General features: G+C 34.7%; 1 protein-coding gene across 10 annotated transcripts in view; it reads left to right on the plus strand.

Annotated features, from left to right (window-relative positions):
• The window catches only part of PMCA (plasma membrane calcium-transporting ATPase 3), a 1,392,263-nt gene that overhangs the window by 616,422 nt on the left and 753,278 nt on the right, over positions 1-22,563 (plus strand). For all 10 annotated transcript variants that reach the window (XM_090412026.1, XM_090412017.1, XM_090412079.1 and 7 more), the window contains 2 exons: positions 6,113-6,298; positions 18,440-18,642. In XM_090412026.1, coding sequence (XP_090268152.1) covers positions 6,113-6,298; positions 18,440-18,642 — 389 coding nt within the window. The remainder of the gene's footprint in view (positions 1-6,112; positions 6,299-18,439; positions 18,643-22,563) is intronic.

The raw sequence follows: 22,563 nt of genomic DNA on the forward strand, positions 1-22,563 counted from the left end.
ACTTGGGTTGTACCAATGTTGACAAAATTTGGTACAGGCATCTTCATATCCATAGTGAAGGTGACATCACCAGAAAACCAATTTGGATCTTCACTTGACAAACTCTTTCATATATTACTAATCTTATCCCATTTCGAGAATGTTTGTATAAAAATTTCATTACTATTCTCTATATATTCCATCGGAAATCTTTTGATTTTTACTGTTTTTACCTGGCTCGCAACCATTACAGGAATAATTGTGCTACCTTCGAAAGTAAAACCCTATAATAGTTTGTCCCTTGTTTCCACATCTTTAACTACAGTTAAATATTTCCCTCCGCCGTAAGGGGTGAAAGAATAAATTTTGTTTATCTGTCTTAAAATCTTAGTTACCCGTCTCACTTCTTCACATCCGGGAATTTCAATTCCTAGAGTTTGCACCCTTGGAGGAATTGGTACCATTATCTCCAGTCGGAAAAAAGACTATAACCTCTGTGTTTAATTGGAAGGGAAAAAAAAAGCTTTCAGTCATAAGACTGAGAATAAAAAAAACCTGTGATACAGAATTAATTCTATTTCCCCCCCCCCCCCCCCCAAGCAAATGTTTGTTTGAGCTACTATAAATGGCAGCCATGATACTGCTAAAAGTAATCCCATAATGCAGATACTAACTGCACTACCAGCAATCCCAATGTTTATTAAAAGATACCAGTGCTATTGGGGACGAAACTATCACTAGCACCAGTAAAATAAATTAAAGTGAAAAACAAATGAAAGAAAATCAAAGTACTTATCTTGCCGAAAACCAAGATCTCATCAGTGGGAGACAGATCCAGAGGTGATGCTAAGGTTGAAGTAATGCAGAAGTTATATTTTCATATACGAGTTGCCAAAAGGTGTCACACCTTGTTATTAAATTACTCTTTGGATTAGAGAAAGTTGTTAGAAGTTATTTCACTTGGTTATACCATAAATTAAAGATATCAAGAAATTAGAAATTATATACAGTCATACCCGAAGTTACGTGGTAGGTGGGACCAACAAAAAGCGCATAAGTCAAATTCATGTAACTCTGGTATAATTTTGCATACAAACATACAAAATATTATTATTTTTAGAGGGACCTGTGGCATAGTATAAATTAATTCATTAATTCGTAAGTCCATATTTCATTATGGACTTACGTGTTGTTTTTAATAATTATACAAAATATTAGTTAATTGGGACCAAAGGTTTACAAAAACACCTATATTTTTTAAGAAATATAATCATAATTGTAGTTTTTCATACATAAAAAAAGAAAGTTATTTCGTTGTCAATGGTTTCATAAAATCTAATAGATTCGTCTGACGGCATAATGTCTTTTTCTTATCACACAAAATTTCTTCATAGCAAGCTAATGATTTTTTTATTCCTTACCTTGTGGCTACAATTCGTTCCTCGTTAGAATCTATGTCCTCCAAAATCTGTAAACCTTTCTTTTATGATTGTTCTTACTGTGGATTCCTGTAGATCAAACTTCTTTGCTAGCGCACAAATTTTCATTTCATCTTCAAAATCCTTAATAATGTTGAGTTTTGTTTCCAAAGTCAATGTTTTTCTTTTCTTGCTAGCTGTAGAAGAATCGGACTTATTTCCTTTGGACGACATTATTATTTTTTATGTGATAAAATTTCTATCAAGAACATAACATTAAACAATTGCAAGATTTGTAGACTATAAAAATCGTGTATGAATGGAGACAGCGCGAAACACGTCAATGCTTGTTCACAGCATGTGCGACACTGGCGAATGCGGCCGGCACCGGAAAGATATGACTAGTGGTGAAGCGGGACGGGAATACATACATATATGAAACCGCATAACTCCGGATTCGCATAAGTCGGGGTATGACTGTACTTGGCTTAATCCTTTATCCAAGTGTAAGCAGACAAGTTTGCACCTGACTTCTGCATTACTTCAACCTTATTATCACCTCTGGGTCTGGCTCCCACTGAAGAGACCTCAATAAAGGTCAAAACCGGTCTGAGTAGTGACCCTTCCCATAATGCATAGCATTATACATGTCCGCAAGGAGATGTGCTTTGCATTATGGGGATATTAAGGCAAGTGATGTGAAGTCTTAGCTTCCTTTGATAAGTTGCCCTAGTCATGAAAATACTTCATGTGCAAACTTTGTTTGCTTATATTTGGATAAAGGATTAAACCAAATATATAATTTCTTGGTATCTTTAATTTAAAGAAATTTATTGAAAATGGATTCAATAGGTTTGCAAGCGATAGACGGAGAATTCAATTCTTATACCATACGTGATTATTGATATTATTATATATATATATATATATATATATATATATATATATATATATATATATATATATATATATATTCATTTTTAATATAAGCTGACTATAAACCCGAGAATTATAGCAAATTGAGATTTGTTTGCAAACGCAACATGTTTCATCGAGATTGACTTCATCAGGCGTTAAGAACATAGAAAGATATTAAAAGACACTGAAACAAACATTGAGACACTCTAAAGCTATACAATTATAAAGTTATGATATTCGACTGTAAATTACAATTATGAACTTGTGCTATAGTCCGTGTTAAAGTTCTATTGTTGTACACTTGTACGTATGTGGAACCACGCGATCTCCAGTATCTGATAGTAGAGCTGAAAGAGTCAGGCAAATTATAGCTGAGATTATTGTTCATATGAAGAGGGTCCAAGGTGATTTCTTTTGACTCTACAATGTGGCGTTCTACCTCATCATGGCAAATGCATAGGTTTGAAGTTGTTGTCCAATTTACTTCATGTTGGCGGCTTTCGTTGTTCGTGTTTATTGAAAACAGGACATGGCCTGATAGGGCAGTAGCTCTGGTTCTCTTGTAAGCAATGTCTCTCTGGTGTTCCTCGAGATGTAGGAGGATAGGTTTCTCCGTTTGGCCATAGCAAGGTTTTCCGCACTCACATGTGACCTTGTATACACCTGGAAATTGTAGAAGGTTGTGTGGTTGTTTATAGTTTCTGAGACTTGATCTTATTTTTGGAAGAGTCGAGAAGCACATTTGTATGTTGAATTTCTTTAAGATTCTACTCAGTTTTTTGGATAGTGTGCTGATATATGGCAAAGAGATATAACCTTTGGAGTCGTTCTGTGTGTCTACGTTGCTACGTTGACGGTGGGATAATTGTTTGTTGATACTTTTTAAAGAGTAGCCATTGCTTTTAAAGGTCCATTTAAGATGTTGTAGTTCTTTTTTTAGTTCTTCTTCATCTGACAGTACAGATCTTGCACGATTCGCAAGAGTTGATATAATATCCAACTTTTGTGCTGGATGGTGATGTGAGGACGCTTGCAAATATCTATCTGTGTGTGTTGGCTTTCTAAATATAGAGACTTTTATTGATTCAGGCGTCTTGGTGAGTTTAACATCAAGGAAATAGAGCAAACTATTTTCTTCAGTCTCCATGGTCAATTTTATATCGTGATGGAGGTTGTTTAAATGGTTGAGAAACCTGTGAAGATTCTTAATGCGATGCTCCCATATGAGGAATATATCGTCCACATATCTAAGCCAAATTCTTGGTTTTAAACTAAAAGAGGAGATTGCCTTTTGTTCAAAATTCTCGAAAAAAATGTTGGCTAATATAAGAGAGAGGGGGCTTCCCATAGCTAATCCTTTGACCTGTTTATATAGTTTACCTTCAAATTCAAAATAGCCAGAGTTTACACAGTGAGATATTAGAGAGAACATTTTATTTGAAATCTTGTTCTTTAAAATATGGAGAACTTCTTGTGTCGGAATGTTGGTAAAGAGTGCTACCACGTCAAAGCTCACTAAGATGTCAGAAGATTTGAGTTTAAAGTCCTTGATTTTAGAGACAAAATCTGTTGAGTTTTTAATATAAGAAGAAGATTTTCCCGCATAAACTTTTAACGATGATGCGAGATATTTAGATAATCTGTAGGTGGGTGAGTCTATGCTGTGTACTATAGGTCTCAGTGGATAGTTATCTTTATGAACCTTAGGGAGACCATAAAGCCTTGGAATCAGTGAGTGTAAAGAACGGATGGAAAGCTGTGTATTTCGTGGAATTTCTGTGGTCTTTTGCAGGAGATTATTGGTTCTATTCTATATTATTTCTCTTGTTGGATCCCTTTCAATTTCCGAATAACTATCTGACTCTAACAATGTTAAGATTTTTTCTCAGTAGTCTTTTATCTAGAACTACAGTTGCATTCCCCCTATCAGCTATTAAGATGACGATATCCTTATCAGAAGGAGGTTTTGTGTTGTTGATTGCAAGAATTGCTTCTATGCGAAGTAAACTTGCGTCTGTGGTAGGAAGTAGCGAAGCTGCTTTCTCCATTTTTAGGAATGTAGTTCTTTAGGAATGCATTTTGGTGCCAACACAAAATTTAGACCTTTTTCGAAAATTTTCTCTTCATCGGGACTTAGCACGTAAGACGATTTGTTAATCGCCAAATTTTTAAATCTATTATGACAATTATTTAGAGTAGACCTTTCTTGTCTTGACTTCAGTAAGTTGAACTTTCTGATTAGCTTGTGTTTATTTAAGTTTTGATATCGTAATGTGCAGTGTGTACTTAATTCTTTAATATAATTCCAAGAATCAAGGTCTAAGCAGGCTGCTAATTGGTTTTCTAATGATGTTTTTTCTATGAAAAGCAAAGATATATTGCCTTTTGTATTGCAAATCCTCTCCGTTAAAAGATCTAGTTTAGCTTTAGTGTAAATTCAGTGTGCTCTTTCTGTAGTAATGATTTCTTTAAATTGTAAGAACTTTGGAATAATTGAGGAAAACTTACATCTCTTCAAGAAGATAAGTCTATTGATATTAATTCTGATGCTGTTGAGTGTCTTCTGATATGCTTTCGTAAGTGCACAATTACCCTCGTCAGAAGGGAAATGATGAATACTATTATTAACTCGGGGTTGGGATATGTTAATTTTTAATATAAACTGACTATAAACCCGAGAATTATAACAAATTGAGATTTATTTGCAAACGCAACATGTTTCGTCGAGATTGACTTCATCAGGCGTTAAGAACATAGAAAGATATTAAAAGACACTGAAACAAACATTGAGACACTCTAAAGCTATACAATTATAAAGTTATGATATTCGACTGTAAATTACAGTTATTATGAACTTGTGCTATAGTCCGTGTTAAAGTTCTATTGTTGTACACTTGTGCGTGTGTGGAACCATGCGATCTCCAGTATCTGATAGTAGAGCTGAAAGAGTCAGGCAAATTATAGCTGAGATTATTGTTCATATGAAGCGGGTCCAAAGTGATTTCTTTTGACTCTACAATGCGGCATTCTACCTCATTAATATATATATATTAATTCTTGTTTCCTTTATATTGTAAATTTATATACATTATGTATGTGTTTTTGTATTGATACAAGACTGTATTTTATAATCTACTTGCAAAAAAACATTAAATAATTAAATAAAAATTTATTGATGTAATTATTTGTCTCCAAGCTTGTGCCCCCCCCCCCCCTGAAAAATTTTTGCAGATGCCCATGTATATATATTATATCAAAGAATTAAAAATGGACATCATACCCCTAGTGGATCTCAATATACATTGTACAATATACTGGATGGATTTTAATTTTATTAAATTCCATCCAGACCATAGATTTTTTTCAGCACATTTTGTACCTTGTGGCTGTTCAAATGATGTGACTGGAACAAAAATTGAGATTGCTTGACAAATTTTCATCAGGATTCAATTCTGTAAGTCAAATTTTGATGAAGTCTGTCTAGTCAGGATCTCCAAATAAGTGGTGTACCGAAGAACAAAATTCTAATTACTTTTGATTTTTGCAACTAAAAAACAAAGTAACTCTTAATATTAAATTGCCATCACTATTGCTGAAATTTACGCTGTCTTATTATATGTTGAATTTGGGTCTGTTGTTTTTAAGCTGATCATTTTTTGAAATATTAAATTTTTTTAAGGTGAAGTATTTATTTTTTTGTCATTTGTTTGCTTTAAGTACTAAACATCTTTCTTCAGATATTTTTTGAATTTCTAATATTTTTCTTTTAAAGTATCATATATCTGTTTATTTTTCAGATGAGGAAGGTGCAACATCAGGAAATTCCCACCTACTTAATGCTACCACTGCCAACACTCATGTGAATGAGCCGGTTTCTCCTGAAGCACCACGGAAGTCTCGGGATGATGATACAAATCCTCACAAGGAAAAATCTGTATTGCAAGCTAAACTTACTAAACTTGCTATACAGATTGGCTATGCAGGTAAATCATCAGTAATTAGATATAGTAGGTTATAGCCTCACCTGCTCTGATAGGATTTGTTTTATAATTAGCTAGCAGAAGGAGTGCGGTTATTGCCTGCCTTTTGTTGTTTGAAAAATTGATAATTATTTATGCTCTTTATATCATGATTTCTTTTAATTTTCTGTTTTTAACTATCCCTTTATGTTCGAAATTTTGAAATGGAAGATGCAAAATAAAACAATGTCCAAATCATCTTTTAAATCATGAGCTACTTAATAGTAATAACTCACAAATCAAAACAATTGATCTCAGTTTAATCTCGAATGGCAAGCTGAAATAAATTGCATTAGTGAATTCACTGTGTCGATCAAATAGTTTCATCTGGTTATTGGCTCAGTCCTGAATAGAATTGTGCCTAAATTTCTTTTTAGTATCTAAGTCTGATAAGCAATAAGATTCACATTACGTGTTCATATCATCCAGTAAAGCACAGCCTCAATTGCTGTAAGGTAGGAATTTTCTCTCTATTTAACTCTTTACCATTGAAGTCCTTTAGTTGGAAAGATCAAGGTTTTCACTCTTTACCATTGAAGTCCTTAAGTTGGATAAATCCAGGGTTGATTTTGCTCTAGTATGCAAAGAACCATTATAAGTGCTCTTTAGCTGAATGGAAGTTAACCAGTTTTTGAGGTAAGAGCATAACAGGCAAACTGGCCAGAAACACACATAATAGAGACATAATACACTGGCCTCATAATCTTTGGCCATAATTCCAAACTACAACAACTTTCTATCTGTTCTTGCACTGAAAATTTGCCTAGTCTTTGTAACAAAAAAATTGCTAAGTTATATAATCTTTTATTTATCAAATAACCTTAATCCATTAATCTTATCAAAGTCTTCATTGCACAGATAACATGAGCATTATGGCATTAGATCATTGTAGAGTGGATGGGTGAATCACAGTATGTAGCTTCACCCATTCAGTTGTCAGCCCTCTTTTCATGGGTACCAAAGGAGTTTGGACAAATTCAGTATGTATTATCTCTCTATAAAATGATATTTTTACAGCTGGAGGAAATCCTGACTTGATGTGCCAGATAACAGATTGTCTTAATTTGAACTTCTTGTATACCTTGAAATTGCTGATTCTTTGGTTTCCAGAAGAATTTGGGGGATGTCTTATATCTCACCCCTCTTTCCCAAGTGTAGTATAAGTAATAACCTTCAGTGACATACTGTGGCCTAGAACCTCCTCCATTAGAGATTAAAGCAGTTCTGTAGGATAGCTGCTACCAGATAACTTTAATCATCGCAATATTTTTCTGATGGTTATTTATCAGTATTGCATGTTATATAATTAACAATCCTATCAGCTGCACTGCAAATCATGCCTGGAGGATTTCCGAGTAGTGCAATGGAGACCAAATTGTTGCTTTTTTAATTTAATATAATTTAATAATTATATTCTTATTGTGATTATAAAAAATATCCTCCTTCAAAAAACAAAACCAAAACAATGCATTAAAATTCATGAAAAATCCAACCAAAGACAAACCTTTCTGTATCCACTTTACCAATGCAAGCATAAAAACAAACACGAATCATGTGCACTACCATTTGTAACAGTACTGCTAAAAGATCTCCTATCTCTTTGTTGAAAAACCCCTGCCACTTTCTTCTATACTTTGTCATGGATGAGGAGGGGGGGGGGGGGGATGGCTAGACAGACACCAGAGTGTGGTGTATAGTGGAGTGGAATCAAGGCAGATGAGAGGTAACTAGTGGAGCATCCCATTGTTCTGTACTGAGACCACTACACTTTAATTTGTACATTAATGATATAGTGGAAGATTTGAGGGGGAAGTTTCGGTTGTTTGCCGATGACGCAAAACTAGGGAGGGCAATTGTTGATAAAGGTGATATAGATAACTTGTAGGAATGACTTAAATAAATTGGCAGTCTGGGCAAAGGATTTAGGTCATTGATTTAATGTTGTAAAATGTAAGGTAATGCACTTTGGGATGAACGGGTTACATACTTCATATCATATTGATGATATTACATTACTGGAAATTGATGAGGCTAGAGATGCGGGAGTGATGGTGGAGAGAGAGATTTGAAATTGAGAGGACATATTGCAAGAATTGGCTGAATAGCTCAGGGGATTACTTGAATGTTGAAGAACACATTGACAACTAAAGATACGAGGTTATTATCCCCGTTTATAAGGCTATGATTTGGCCACATATTGACTACTGTGCACAGATTTGGCAACCTGCATTTCTAGTGGACCAGGAGGTAGTGGAGAGAATTCGGAGATGAGTGACTAAGCTCATTACAGGTTTGTGGAATGTTCCCTATTAGGATAGATTGAAGGTGTGTGAGTTGCAGAGTTCAGCTGACAGATGGAGGAGAGAGATATGATAGAAACCTATAAGTTACTAAAGGGATTCTATAAGATTGTCACAAAAAATTTTTTTCGCTACCTGGAGAGTATGAAGAAAACAAGGGGTCACACTTGGAAGCAGTTTAAAAGTTAGTTAGCAATGGTGTGCAAATTAAGTTGTTTACTTGAAGAGGTGAATGAGTGGAATGGATTGCCAGAGGTGGTTGTGAGTGTCCCAACAGTGATTAAGTTTAAGATGTATAAAAGGTATCGTTTTAATGGATAGTGTCGGTCTCCTATGATGAATCTTTTGACTCCATGGAGTGCCCATATAAATAATAATAAAAATTAAATAACCTTCCTTCTCTTGCTGATCTTTGACGTGCTACTAATAATAATGCCCATTTCTTCTTTTCATATGAGAAACCAACACTAGTCAAACATTCAAAACTCAAGATCTTCTCTTTAGACCTTTTAAATCATTGACCTCCACACCATTCCTCAGTTTGTGGAGGGCATCATATTTGGTTTCAGTGCTACTAAAACAGCTCTTTCTTCTTTCTTCCTGCTTTAGAAAATAAAATAAAAATAATGTTGACTGAAAAAAAAAAAAAAATCAGTCAAGATCACATTTCTTTTACCTGTTATACTTATTGTTATCTGTTTTACCTTATTACATTTACCTTTCCTGGCACAAATGACATCATATCTATGTCATCTTCTACCTCAAACAAACAAAAAAAGTTTTCTTTTCTGCTCAAGATGGTAGTTTCTATCATTTATCTGTAATTGTACAAATCGCCACTTTGGAATACTGTTTTCTCATTTGAGAATACCAAAACCTCTTTAAAAATACTTTGATGCTGACCAGAAAAGAAACTTGACAAATTATTGACTCCTCACTCATACAAGCTGATTTTAATCACTGTCTCATGGATGGTTTGCTTCTGATTTTTTCTTTTCTATCTATCCCTACCCTACTTCTGTTTATGCCTATAATTACACAAGCAACTTCTCAAAAGCCTTACCACTAAGCTACTGAATCAGCTTTTCCTTCTCTTTCTCCTTTTTATTTTGGAAACTTTTCTCACCTAACATTTCCCAAATCCCACAGCCTCCAGCTGTTGAAAAATTCAACATTAAGTTTCTTTTCTACTAGCTTCTCTGTCTACCTGTTATCAACGTGCCAATCTCTATGACCTTTCATGTGTGGGAATATAGAAGAGACTACAAGTTTCTCTCCACCCCCCCCATTATACTCTACCAAGTGGGTTCACTACATTAGCAGTGAAGATTCATATGATTGACCTTGGTAAAACAGGTTTTGACCACAGTTACATTGCAGCGTCTGTTGATTCCGCTTATATATAAAAATCATTTTATTTTTTCGTTTCTTACTTTATTTTTAATTTGGAGGTATTCATATTTTTCAAGAAGAATGTTAGGTGATATTGTGCAGTTTCTAATGGCATTAGCCAACTTAGGGAGAGCAGTCATAATTTCATGCTATATACTGATCTGATGACACCATAGAACATTAACCATATTTCTGCCTTGTGATCATGGATCCAACCACATTTATTGATGTGGCTGCATCCATTGCTGTAATAGTTGTTATTATGTAAAATGAGCTAGAGTTGCAACAATAGTTAAATAGCTTCTGTAGAAAACAGCTATACTTTCAATTCCTTATGAGAAATTTAAAGTAGGGCTCTTCCAAATATAAGAGATATGGGATAAATGTGAAGAAAATGCATATATCAAAGAAAAGGAAAATGTTTTGGTTGAACATTGTATACCTAACAGTACACCTATGGAATCGAGCAGAAACAGATCACCTGAGTGAACTGAGACTTTAGAAATGGAAAAGTTACCAGTTGGTTGAATTGTCCTCTTTAGAGAAAATTAGAATTCCTAATGCTATCCATTCACACTACCAAAGAAAGAGATGATATCAATTTATAATGGTCAGTTATTAAAAAAAACTTTGTCTTCCACTATCGGTATTACTTTTTGTCCTAGTCTTGCACTTTGTATACATCCCAAAGTTATCCTACCTCAGTGCTAGCCAAGTATCACTTGGGAGAAAAGCAATACCAAGAACAGAAAACAAGTTTTTTTTTTTTTTGTAGTTGACAGTTATCGATTGATATAATCTCTGTGCTTTTGCTAGAAAGAATAATTTGCTAGACTGGAAATAAGTTTCTGAGTGAATAAATATGTCTGATCTTGTTTAGGTATGTTATCGTTATCAGAAGTATAATATCATCTGCATATGCTGATATGTTATTTTCTTTCATGCTTGGTTGAATTATTATCCCTCACACAGCATATCAATTTTTGACTTCCTGGGGGGGGCTAGAATCAACCCCCCCTTGACTATCAAGTGAGTAGTTATATTAGCATAAGCTTCACTAACGATGGATTACAGCCTTTTTCCCACCCCAGTGTGCTAAAGGATGGGGAACAGAAATGAATGTCGGATATTGTCAAATGCTTGAGTAAGATCCACTGAGAGTACTACCATTAGGTGCATTTTCATATTAACTAGGTGAAGCAGATCATGTTTCAGGAACAAGTTAAACAGCAGAAGCATAAAAATAGATCCCTGAGACAGACCACTGTTTATTATTTTTTTCCTCCACTGCTCAACTTGCAGGTATTCATTTGGATATTCTTGATGGTTTAAAGATAGTCTCTTAAGACATAATGAACTTTGTGAATTCCTTTATATTGTGTTTGTATGTGAAATCCTACTTTCCATGAAAAGATTGTACTAGTCTAGTCTCCCTGCTCACTTATGCTAATTTTTTTAATGATTTGTCCCAATAAGTCTATATGAGTTCCATAAATAAAAGTTCCATTAGTGGTGCTATGTTGTTTGGAGAATATTTCTTTTGTGTGAGAACCATTCCAAGAAGGAGAAGCTATTAAATAATGAAAACAGGAAGAACAATAAAAACAACATAGGTTTTTTGGAAAATATAACTTTTTACTTTACTGGTTTCTACCAGATGGTTCTTTATATTAGTCATATTTGTCCGCATTTTCTTAGAGTTAAAGAAAAGGTTTGCTTAGAAAGTCATTTCTTATTACCAGACCAAATAAAATATAAAATATTTTATTTGGTCTGGTGTGCACCTACTCACCAGCTGATAAAATCTACCTTGGGCAAGTGGGCAAGCATAATCAAGTCCCAATCCCTGATATGTGTTTGAAGCACAGAGATATCAGAACTTGCCATTATGCCATCTTTAAGTGAAGTAAAAGCTTTTAGTTTATTGTTGAGGTTAAATGATTTTCTTTAGGGTCTGTATATCATCATCGTGATATAGTGAAAGTTGTAAAATTGGTGATTTTTATCTGTTTTATTTTGTTTTTTCTTAGAATAATTATTTTTTAAAAAAATATTGCAGATTTTCATGTATTTAATATTATTATTATTATTATTATTACGTCACACTTCCATATATTTCCTGAAAGTTTGTTGGAATACTGTAATATTAAAGTAGTACCATAAAATTGCACCAAACCTCATAATATTATTATATTATAATAATAATATAATATTGTAATATTAAAGTAGTACCATAAAATTGCACCAAACCTCATAAGAATAATAGAGCAGCTATAAAGAGGAATGCTAGTGAAATAAATGACCTACTCTCAATCACCACTAATCCTATCCACAGCTTTGCAGATGATAGTACTTTCCAAATTTAGTCCAGACATAGTCCCTCTGACCTATAGTGCCTTCTATGCAATAGCAATGTTTTATTCTATTTAATCATTTGTGAAGGAACATCCAGAGCATGGTCTGCCGGCCCTGACTTTCTATATAGATGATTGTGAATGCAATTTTTTATGTTCTTCAAGGTGGATGTTAACTAATTTACATATCTGTCCAAAATATTCTAAACTGCAGGCACAAGGAACTTCATAAACTCCAGGATCAGGAAGAGAATGAAGTTGTGTGATGGTTTAAAGATAGTCTTGTAATATATATATAATGAACGTTCTGAATTCCTTTATGTTGTGATCTTTGGGAGAATGGAAGACGGTAGCAAGCTGAAGGAATGGTTTAAACGTCACATAAAGATTATATTTGCAGAGAACTTTAGTTACATGTTCCTTTTTGATGTACCTTTAATATATGTGATGGAATACTTTGCTCTAATCCTGTGTATTGGTTGCAAGAAGAATTGGAATTTGTCCCTCTGGCCAGGCCTTCTGAACTATGCAGCCACTATAAGACTTTTATACCTCCATACTTCAGCATTTCTGGTCTAATATCATCTATTCCTGCTGCCTTTCCACATTTCTAGCCTTTGATGGCTTTTTCTAGTTCAAGTATGGATATTGTTAGATCTAAAATAGGCGACCTCATTTTTGCATGACGTCACCATTCCAGAATCTACAATAAAGATATAATTAATTATAGAGCATCAATATAATAATAGCAGATATATATGATGTAACAATGGCGCAGTCGACAGGATGTGTTTGATCAATTAAAAAGGAAATAAATTAATCAAACACAGTGAAGTGGTGTCAGTTTCCCAAATTTTGAATGGAAAGTTTGGAATTTTGAAAATTTTTGTAAGCAAAAGGATAAGTATGTCGCTACCAACCAACACAGAACTTAGTGCCCTTGAGTTTTTCAGAAGCATCAACCCCCAGCAAATTTTCCCTCAGTTTTCTGGTGAGGAGACCGACGATGTAAGAGCCTTCTTTGATTTCGTTGAAGAACTCAGAAAGATAGGACGATGGAGTGAATTCCAGTTACTTATATTGCTTTACAGTAAGCTAACTGGAAGAGCAAAGAGCTTTTTCTACTCCTCGCCCCTCTTGAAAGAAACAATGGACTACCAGAGATTCGAATTAATCCTTAAGAATGTGTCTCAGACTACCACAACAGGTTACTCAGTTTTGCGAATTCGTTGAGCATACCTGAGGATGAAAAACACCATTTAGAATGGGCTGTTTTTCAGCACTTCCGAGTTGGTCTGAGAAACGAGCTAAAGGAGGCAGCATATGCAAAGGGAATTGTAGATCTAAAAGGGTGTTATGACGCCTTGATTGAAAATGAGCAACTCCTTGGGGATATATATCCTTCTACAGTTGCAAACCAAGTGAATGCTATAAGGAGCAGTGGTGAAGAGAATAAATGCCAGAATTTAACAAAGAAAGAGAATTGTCAGAAGTTGCAAGAGAGTACTGAAAGAAATAAAAACCAAGCAGTTTGTAGTATCACTACTGATACCTGCAAACCAAGCGAAATTCATTCCCTGATTGAAAAGGAGGTAGAGAGATTACAGCAACCTCTTATGCAACGGCTCGATCAAGTAGTAAGCATGCTGACAATAGATCGCTCCAATGAACAGAAACCTCTGGAGTCACAAGAGAACAAGATCAGTGACCTAATCCATGAGGAAGTTCAGAGATTACAAAAACCGCTAATAGACAGAATGGAGGAGGTGATGAAAAAACTAAATGAATTGTCAGCCAAGTGTGGGTCGGACTCTCCTTTGTCCTCAGATGGAGAGGGTAGAAGAGGCTACTATCGAGAGATTCCCCGATGCTACAGTTGCAGCAAGCTAGGACGTTTGGCCCGAGATTGTTTTGCAGCATCGGGCTCCTCAAGACACAGATATCAGCCCAAAGCGACGTCCCATATTTGTGCAAAACCAGTTGATAGCAGGGCAAGACTAGATGAGGGACGATTTAAGGGAACAACAGCAGAAGTGAGGATTGGCAGGAGAAATCTCAGAGCACTCCTTGATACAGGTTCTCAGGTTTCCCTGATCTCAGAAAAAAATCTTAGGAGGCTGGGGGCCAGTGTAAGTAGGAGGGCTATGAGGATAAGGAACCCAGTCAAGCTATTGGGCATATCTGCTACTACAACATATGCAACAAGATACATAAGACTGAGACTAGAGATAGTGGGGTATGGTCTACGTGTTTGGCACAACTTCCTAATCCTTCCCGGAGACTCATCGTCTAACGAAGGACTGATATTGGGAGAGGATTTTTTAAGGAAGCATGGGTTTGCATGTGACTACCCCAAGGAAAGCATTAGGTTCAAAGGAAAAGAAAAGGATGCTGTAGGGAACCAAAGGAAAGTAGGGAGAGGCAAGTAGCTGATACTCAGCCTGAATCGGACATCGCGGAGGTCAGAGAAGGGAAAGAGAAAACTGAAAAGGAGATAAGTCGGAAGAAATTAATGTATTCAAGAACGAATGCTCCAATCAGAATGAACAAGTTGTGAGGATCATAACAAATCATACTCAGCAAACCCAAATAGAAAATCCAAATCCTGATAATGAAATGGATCTAAAGGTGAGGGCTGAGAAGGAAAATTTTCTCGGAGACAAAATTTTTTTAGAAGGAGATGGCCTTTGTTAGATCTAAAATAGGCGACCTCATTTTTGCATGACGTCACCATTCCAGAATCTAACAATAAACATAAAATAAATATGCATACTTATCTTTTAGCACAGTATAACTATGTTTTTTTTTGTAAACAACATCTTGTATATTAAACTTTGAATTATGTGAATTAAAATTAATGTATCTGTGTGTCAAGTATAAATGTAAGTCAGCAAAAACGGGCAGTTATAAGAGAAATTATTAATGATTTTCCAAAAGTGAAAGAATGCAAGTTATTCAGCAACATAGGACAAAGATCGCCCCAATGCTATAAGAGCAGCGTAAGCACCCACAGAATGTATGCATCACGATATCTGAGAAGATATCGTGATGCATACATTCTCGGAAATAGAAAGTCCCGTATATTGATCGGTGAAGTCACCCAGTCGGAGACCAGTAGGCAGGACGATAAGAGAAATTCAAACTCGGAAAGGTGGCACTCTTGGGGAGCATATAAAACCTGCGACACGGAATTGAAACCCCCCATTTTGTTTGTTCCTGCATTCTCTTCGTGTGCTACAAGTGTTCATCGCAGTTCAGCTCTTATTTTTAAGAGCTGACTTTCAAGAAGTTCCGGCATGGCACCGCAGCAGAGTTCGGCAAGATCGAATGTAGGCCGTCAATGAGAAGGATCGTTGATGTAAACCCTTAGTAGAGAAATAGTGCCTGGCTCAGGAGAGCACGTGTATCCCACGTGGCAAAGAAAATCGAGATAGCTAGAATCATAACAAAGAAGGAAGGAAGGACGGAAAGAAACCGATAAAGAGTAGATTTCACATGTTCTAGCCCCTTTTGAGAATTGACTAACAGTGCGAAAAGAGTGTATCTTAAACTTGTAATAGAAAGAAGTGTGAAGGACTGAGATTTATGTAAATGACTCTATGCCTTTTGAAATGAATTTTAAGAACTTTCAGTTAGATAGAGATTTTGTCGTGATTCATTCGAGAGAGATTATTATCAATATGCTAAATGCCTAAATGACCAATTGAGTTGTAGATAAGAATGTAAAATATGTTAAAATATTTAATTTGCTAACATTTTGAAATCAATGCTTAATTATTTTAAGAACGAGAGAGTGAGAGAAAAGTAGAAGTTTAAATTAGAATTAGCAATTGTTTTATTTTGTATTGCATTGCATAATGAGTTCATTAAATTTATTTGATACTTTACATGTCTGTATTTCTGATCATGCTGACTGACCCTGACTCTTCATAAAATACGAACCTGTGATTGTATGTGTGTGCGGGGGATATCCCAGAGTAGTAGGGCACGACTGCAATAAACTAGAAAACCTAAGGCTTCTGAATTTTAGCTAAGATTATTAGTAGCACCTGATATCCTATGACTATTCTTAGGCTGAGTTTATCTCTACCCTTAAGGCCCAGGCTGGCGCAGTAAATAAATTTGCCTGAGTGAATAGGATAGCTCATAGTATTCAGGGAACAGGTAATTCTGGCGGCCCTTAGAAAGTTAAATTACGTAAGGAATAAAATAAAATGGATAAAGAATAGTATGATAGAACAAAGGCTCAGTCCCGATGATAAGTATAGAATAAAAGGATTGTAAAGATTTGATAACATTAACACTAAGATGTGATAAAAGTTAAAATTGAAATAAGAATGAGAAAATAAAAGAATAAAAAGGAAACATAACGATAAAAATAAAACAAAGAGAAGGTCACATAACAATGGCGCAGCCGACATAACAAAAGGCGCAAGCGGTAGGATTTTGATAGAAGAGGCTGAAGTAAGAAAGGATATAATTAATTATAGAACATTAATATAATAATAACAGATATATACGACATAACAATATGTATTCCTAAATGTATGTATTCCTGTTGAGTGTTTTTTACCACAGTGCTATCACTGTTTGTTTCATTTAGCAATTTTTCAAAGTAATTACTCCATACTTCAAGGATATCTTTTTCTCCAGTTTTCATGTTACCTTTATCATCTCTAATTCCTTTCACAACACTCTTTCCTCCATTTCTGAACTTCTTCAACAACCTTCAGAATATCTTGCTACCTTCTTGATATTTATTTTCTATGTTCTTACCAAAGTCTTCCCATGACTTTTGTTTAGCTAGTTTTACACAGTGTTTAGCTTTCTTACATTTGTCTCTGTATTCTCTAAGAGCACAAGCTGACTTAATTGCATGGAACTTTTGATATGGTTTCTTCTTTTCTTTCACTGTTTCTTTAACTTCCTGTGTCCACCATGGAGTTCTGATTTTTCTATTCTTGCAGACAACCTCACCACATGCCTCTCTGGCTGAATCAATGTTTTAATTTTTTTTCATCTGTTCAAATGACATTGCCCTAACCACAGAACTAAACCATATTCTCAACACTTTCTCAACCAATGGCTACCCCCCCCTAAAAAAAAAATCCAAAAAAATATTGAAATCAATAAACCACAACCCCCTTCTTTCTCCCCCCCCCTCACAACAAGGATTACTCGAAATTCATCGCCATACCCTATATCCGAGGCACCTCTGAAAAAATTACAAAAATCCTAAAAAAAACATGACTTAACGTCTTGTTACAGACCATATAAAAAATTGGCATCCTTTATCTGCTCTACTAAAGACCAACTCCCCCCCCCCCCCTCAGACCTACCTGGTGTATACCAGGTCCCTTGCAGCTGTAAGCTGTCCTACTTTGGCCAAACAGGCAGGACAACTAATATCAGAATTTCAGAACACAAGGACTACATCCGGTTTCACCAATATAGCCACTCTGGTCTTACAGACCATGCACTGCATACCCACCATAGAATACGGTGGAAGAAAGCCACAATAATACACTGTAGTAAATTCAAATACAAAAGGCTTTTCATGGAATCAGCCTCAGCCCTAAGAAACGAGCCAAACCTCAACAAATTTGGCTGCATGAGACTTCCTCAAATTTGGGAAACCTAATCAGAAGACCTTCAGCCCCATCGCCCAAGAATACCAACATTGCTCACTAGAGGGCATCATTAGGATTTTTAGGAGAAAGAATAGCTTCCTGCTTCTCATTTACTGTTTGTTTGCTTGCGTGCACTTGCCTTGTTTTTAAGTTTATGTGAAAATGGCAACGTGATGTTGCCGAAATATTGGAAGTGTGTTAAAATTTATTTTAATGTATATCCTAGTACACGTTGTAATTTCCTTAAGCTATTTAGTAAAAATGTATAACCAATGTCTAAGCCTTTTCATGATAACTTATAAATATTATTTAAAAGAAAGTGTATTATTCATAATTATTTTACAATATTTTAATGTTTTTAAGTTACAGTATGTATATTTACATGGTTATAATATTACATCACCTTTCCCGACACTTTTTTTCTTCTAGGTTCCACAATAGCTATTCTAACAGTGATTATACTGATAATCCGTTTTGTAATTAAAATGTTTGTTATTAAGAATAAACAATGGACAGCATATTATACGCAGTACTTGGTCAAGTTCCTCATTATTGGTGTGACTGTCTTAGTAGTTGCAGTACCAGAAGGATTGCCATTGGCAGTAACACTAGCCCTTGCTTATTCTGTCAAGGTAAGGTGTATGTTCTCATAGTGTTTTGTGTCCAATATATTACCGCCTTACATTTGTGTTCACTCACATGTCAGTTTTATCAGCATATTTGTACATGTATAAGTCTTGTTTATGCATTATGATACTAGCAAACAATACATAATTAAGCAGTTCAAAGAAAAAAAGCTACAGAAATTCATATTATTATTTATGAATTTTTATATACATTTTTTATCTATGAATTTCTATTTATGAATGTTTTTATTTCTTTCACACTCCTTATAATACAACTTTTCTCTTTAATTTGAATTATTTAATTTGGTTAAACTTGCTACCAGCAGTGTCACTTACTAATGAGTAAAAAATATTTTACTTACCTCATCCATTTTATTTTCTTAAAAAAAAAAAAAATCAGCTAATGCTTTTTATTATCTTTCTTATAGGGAGCAGGGGAGGCCATTTTAGTCCTATTTAATTTTTTGGAGACTGAGTTGAGCAGTTCAATCTCCACTGGTAGTCAACCCAGAGATAGTTGACCAAGGCTTTAAATGGCCCTCAGTGAAGAGATGGCTCAACAAGTGCCACCATCTCATGGTCCCTAACACAACATTTTAAATGTCTGAAGTGTGAGTTCTATGGTCAATTTTCTTGAATTTTTGGGTCAAAAAATCCAAGTTTCGGGAGAGAAAAACCCACTTGTCCATGCTAGAGATCTACTTGGGAACCGGACAAAAAAAGGCTTAGAAAAAGTTCCTCTAGTAAGTGACCATAATCAAACTGGCAATGCTCTTTCTTCAGGCAGTTTAGTGCTGAGGAATGCAAACCACTTCCACTGAGCTATACAGGCTCTGATTCTCATTTTATTTTCTTATGGATTATGTTTATCAAGTTTCATTTTCATGCACTTTTTTTGAATAGGTAATTATACTGCATTATTCTGAAGTTATTGGAATTGATTAACAGCTTACCATATGCAAAAAACATCTGCTGTACTCATCCTGAGATGGACAACATTTATTATTATATAATGGAAATTAGTTGCATAAATGAGAGAGCTAGAAATACTTAGATTTATTTAATAGCATGAAATGGAGGTTTACTGCGTACATCTCCATAGAAATATGTGTCATATACTTAATCAGCACTGGTTTTTGCATGTCCTGTTTTAAATTGAATGAGAATGGATCACTTCAGAGGATAGTCACTGCAAACGCCTTCAAAATCAGGATTAACTACATAGCCTGATTTTGTGATGCTTCTCTCCATGAAATAGAGAGAAAATTTGAATGAACACACTATGAAATGTTGAGAATCTCCTTTATGAGTCCTTTCAGTGGGAATAGGAAAAGTGGTCTTCATTTTTGATAAAGAACATTATTTTGTTTTATGTTTCTCTATGTTTCTGTTTTTTAAAGTTTGCATGGCTTAAGATATTCTAGCTCTTAAATTCTTAAAAATTATTTTCTCAATATAATATTTTTAATTTAAAACAATTCCATTTAAAAATTCAAAAATCTGTACTTAATTGAAGATTTAGCGATCTTTCTGTAACATGGATAACAAAAAAACATTTAAGCAAAGGTATAAAAAAAAGTTTTCAAATTTCAAAACAAGGCTAGCCAGGTTTGAAGACTGCTCATACTCTCAAGTCCTGTTCAGACATAGGCATTACTTCTGCAAAACCCTTTGTATATTACGTTAAGAACAAACATTTTTTTTTTGTTAGCTTTAATTAGAGAAAGAGAGAGAGAGAGAAATTGAAAGTGGTAATGAAAAAAACCACATAGAAGATGTAGATGGGTAGAAAAGCATATGTATTCTTGTTAACTTTTTATCATGGTTTAATTCAAACACAAGATGCTAATAAGAAAATAATATATTTATTTACTTAGTTGCTGATATTTTGTTGGTTTTCTATTCAGCATCTTCAGAATGCAAACAATTTGTCACAGTATGCAATCAGCACAATTAGTTACTAATAAGGACATCTTAAAATTGTAATGCACAACATTAAGAACTAAAGGTAATTGATGTCATCTGTTATTGGGTACAGAGAGAGATTGATAAGTATTAATTTGATCTTAAAATAACTGTTTCCAAGATTTTTGGTAATTTGAAACGGCCACACTTGTTGAAGTTTGAGGAATGTGTTAAGGCTGCTGCTGATTCCAAAAACAGTCTCTCTGACTTGTAATGACTTCTGTGTAGCACTTTTGGTTTCTTCCATCTGATCCTATATGAAGGTACAAGGCATGGTCTGCTAGTCCCAACTTGCCATAACAATGGTGCCAAATGTATTTCTTATGTTCTCCGAGGTGGATATCAACAGGTCTTACTGTTTGTCCATAGTAAGCCATGTTACAAGTACAGGACATTTCATATGCTTGTGGATATGAAAAAGCAGAGAGTTTATCCTTAGGTGAATGGATGCAGATTGCCAGTTTGATATATCATTTAAATGTGGTGTGCAGTTAGTATTTATTAAGCACTCTAGATATCTTTTTATCTGTGCTCTGAATTTCTAGAACAGTAAAGTTAGTTTTGTATTGGGGGGGGGGGGTCTTATTAGGGATTTGAGAGGGAGATTTAATATTTTCTCTATTTTCTGGGGATTATCACCATTGTCTATAAAAGTGTGGCAAAGATAGGTGAGTTCAGTGGTAATAGCAGTATTAACAGCTAGTGCTGGCTGTGTGTGTTTAGTATACCGTGCTTGTTGTGCTGGATAATGATGTGGTTGTTTGTACTTGTGGAAGTGAGAAATGGAGAATGACTAAAAAAGCAGAAAAAAACAGATTGCATATTGCATATTGCCCAAAGTGCCTTGGAGAGAAGAATGTTCCATATAATAAAAAGGGTTAGAATTACTGCAGAGAATGTTAAATAGAGATTGGCTGGCCATATTAGCATATTAAAAGATGAACAAAATTAAGCACTGAGTTGATACCAAGAGAAAAAACAAAAGGAAAAGTTGCATGGCATGAAATGGTAATATCAGCTAAAGACAAAAAGAACTGGAAAGTTAAGGGTGAGGCCTGTGTCCAGCAGTTGATGGAAAGAAGCTGAAGAAGAAGTAGAAAGATTTGAGAGAACTACTCAAATCATCTGGAATTCAACCTTCCGACCATACCTTCTGAATTATGCAGCACAGACATTGTTCAACTATTATGTCTCCCTGTTTCAGTATTTCTGATCAGATATCATCTGGTCCAGTTACTTTAGGTTCTGCTGTTTACCCAAAGTATTTATAGATACTCTTGATTGCATTCCTCTTGATATTTTCTACCATTGCTCTGTCACTGCTCATTTCATTTAACAATTTTTCAAAATATTTTCCACATGTTATTTTGCTTCAGTTTTAATTAGATATTGATGTTACTATAATTAACAAACTTCATAAAAAGAAATTAATTACTTTATGGTAAACATTTTATATATTAAGAATTTGCTTATTATAGCCTATTGCTAGTATATATAATTCTGTGTTAATCTCCCTACTGGCCTGGATGTATATATACACATCAAACAAAACCTGGATATGATTCATACCTCCTGTTGAATGAATATGGATAAGAAACACAGTTTGGCCCTCATGTCCATTAGAAGGTGTGATAATCCTTCATACTGAGGAGAACACTTAACCAGATTACCTCGCATACATAGCTATGTTCAGTTACCTATAGCAAGAAACACATTTACTTGCCATTTGCTCGGTAACTGGAATCTTAGTTATATTAGACTGAATACCTACAAGTTATATTTATTTTTCTACCTGTTTTATTGTATTGTTATAATTTTTAATGCCAGTGCAAAATAAGAAAGATCCTTTCATATTTTCTTCACTTTATATTGTATCACATTGGAAGACCAATGTTCTTATCCATTTTTTTTATAATTATCTTAGTCGCCAATACATTTTATTCTTAGTTCAGATTGCATGAA

The sequence above is a fragment of the Typopeltis vanoorti genome, chromosome 2 (genome assembly GCF_054136105.1).
Source record: "Typopeltis vanoorti isolate ZY-2024b chromosome 2, IOZ_Tvanoo_1.0, whole genome shotgun sequence".
Taxonomy (NCBI): domain Eukaryota; kingdom Metazoa; phylum Arthropoda; class Arachnida; order Uropygi; family Thelyphonidae; genus Typopeltis; species Typopeltis vanoorti.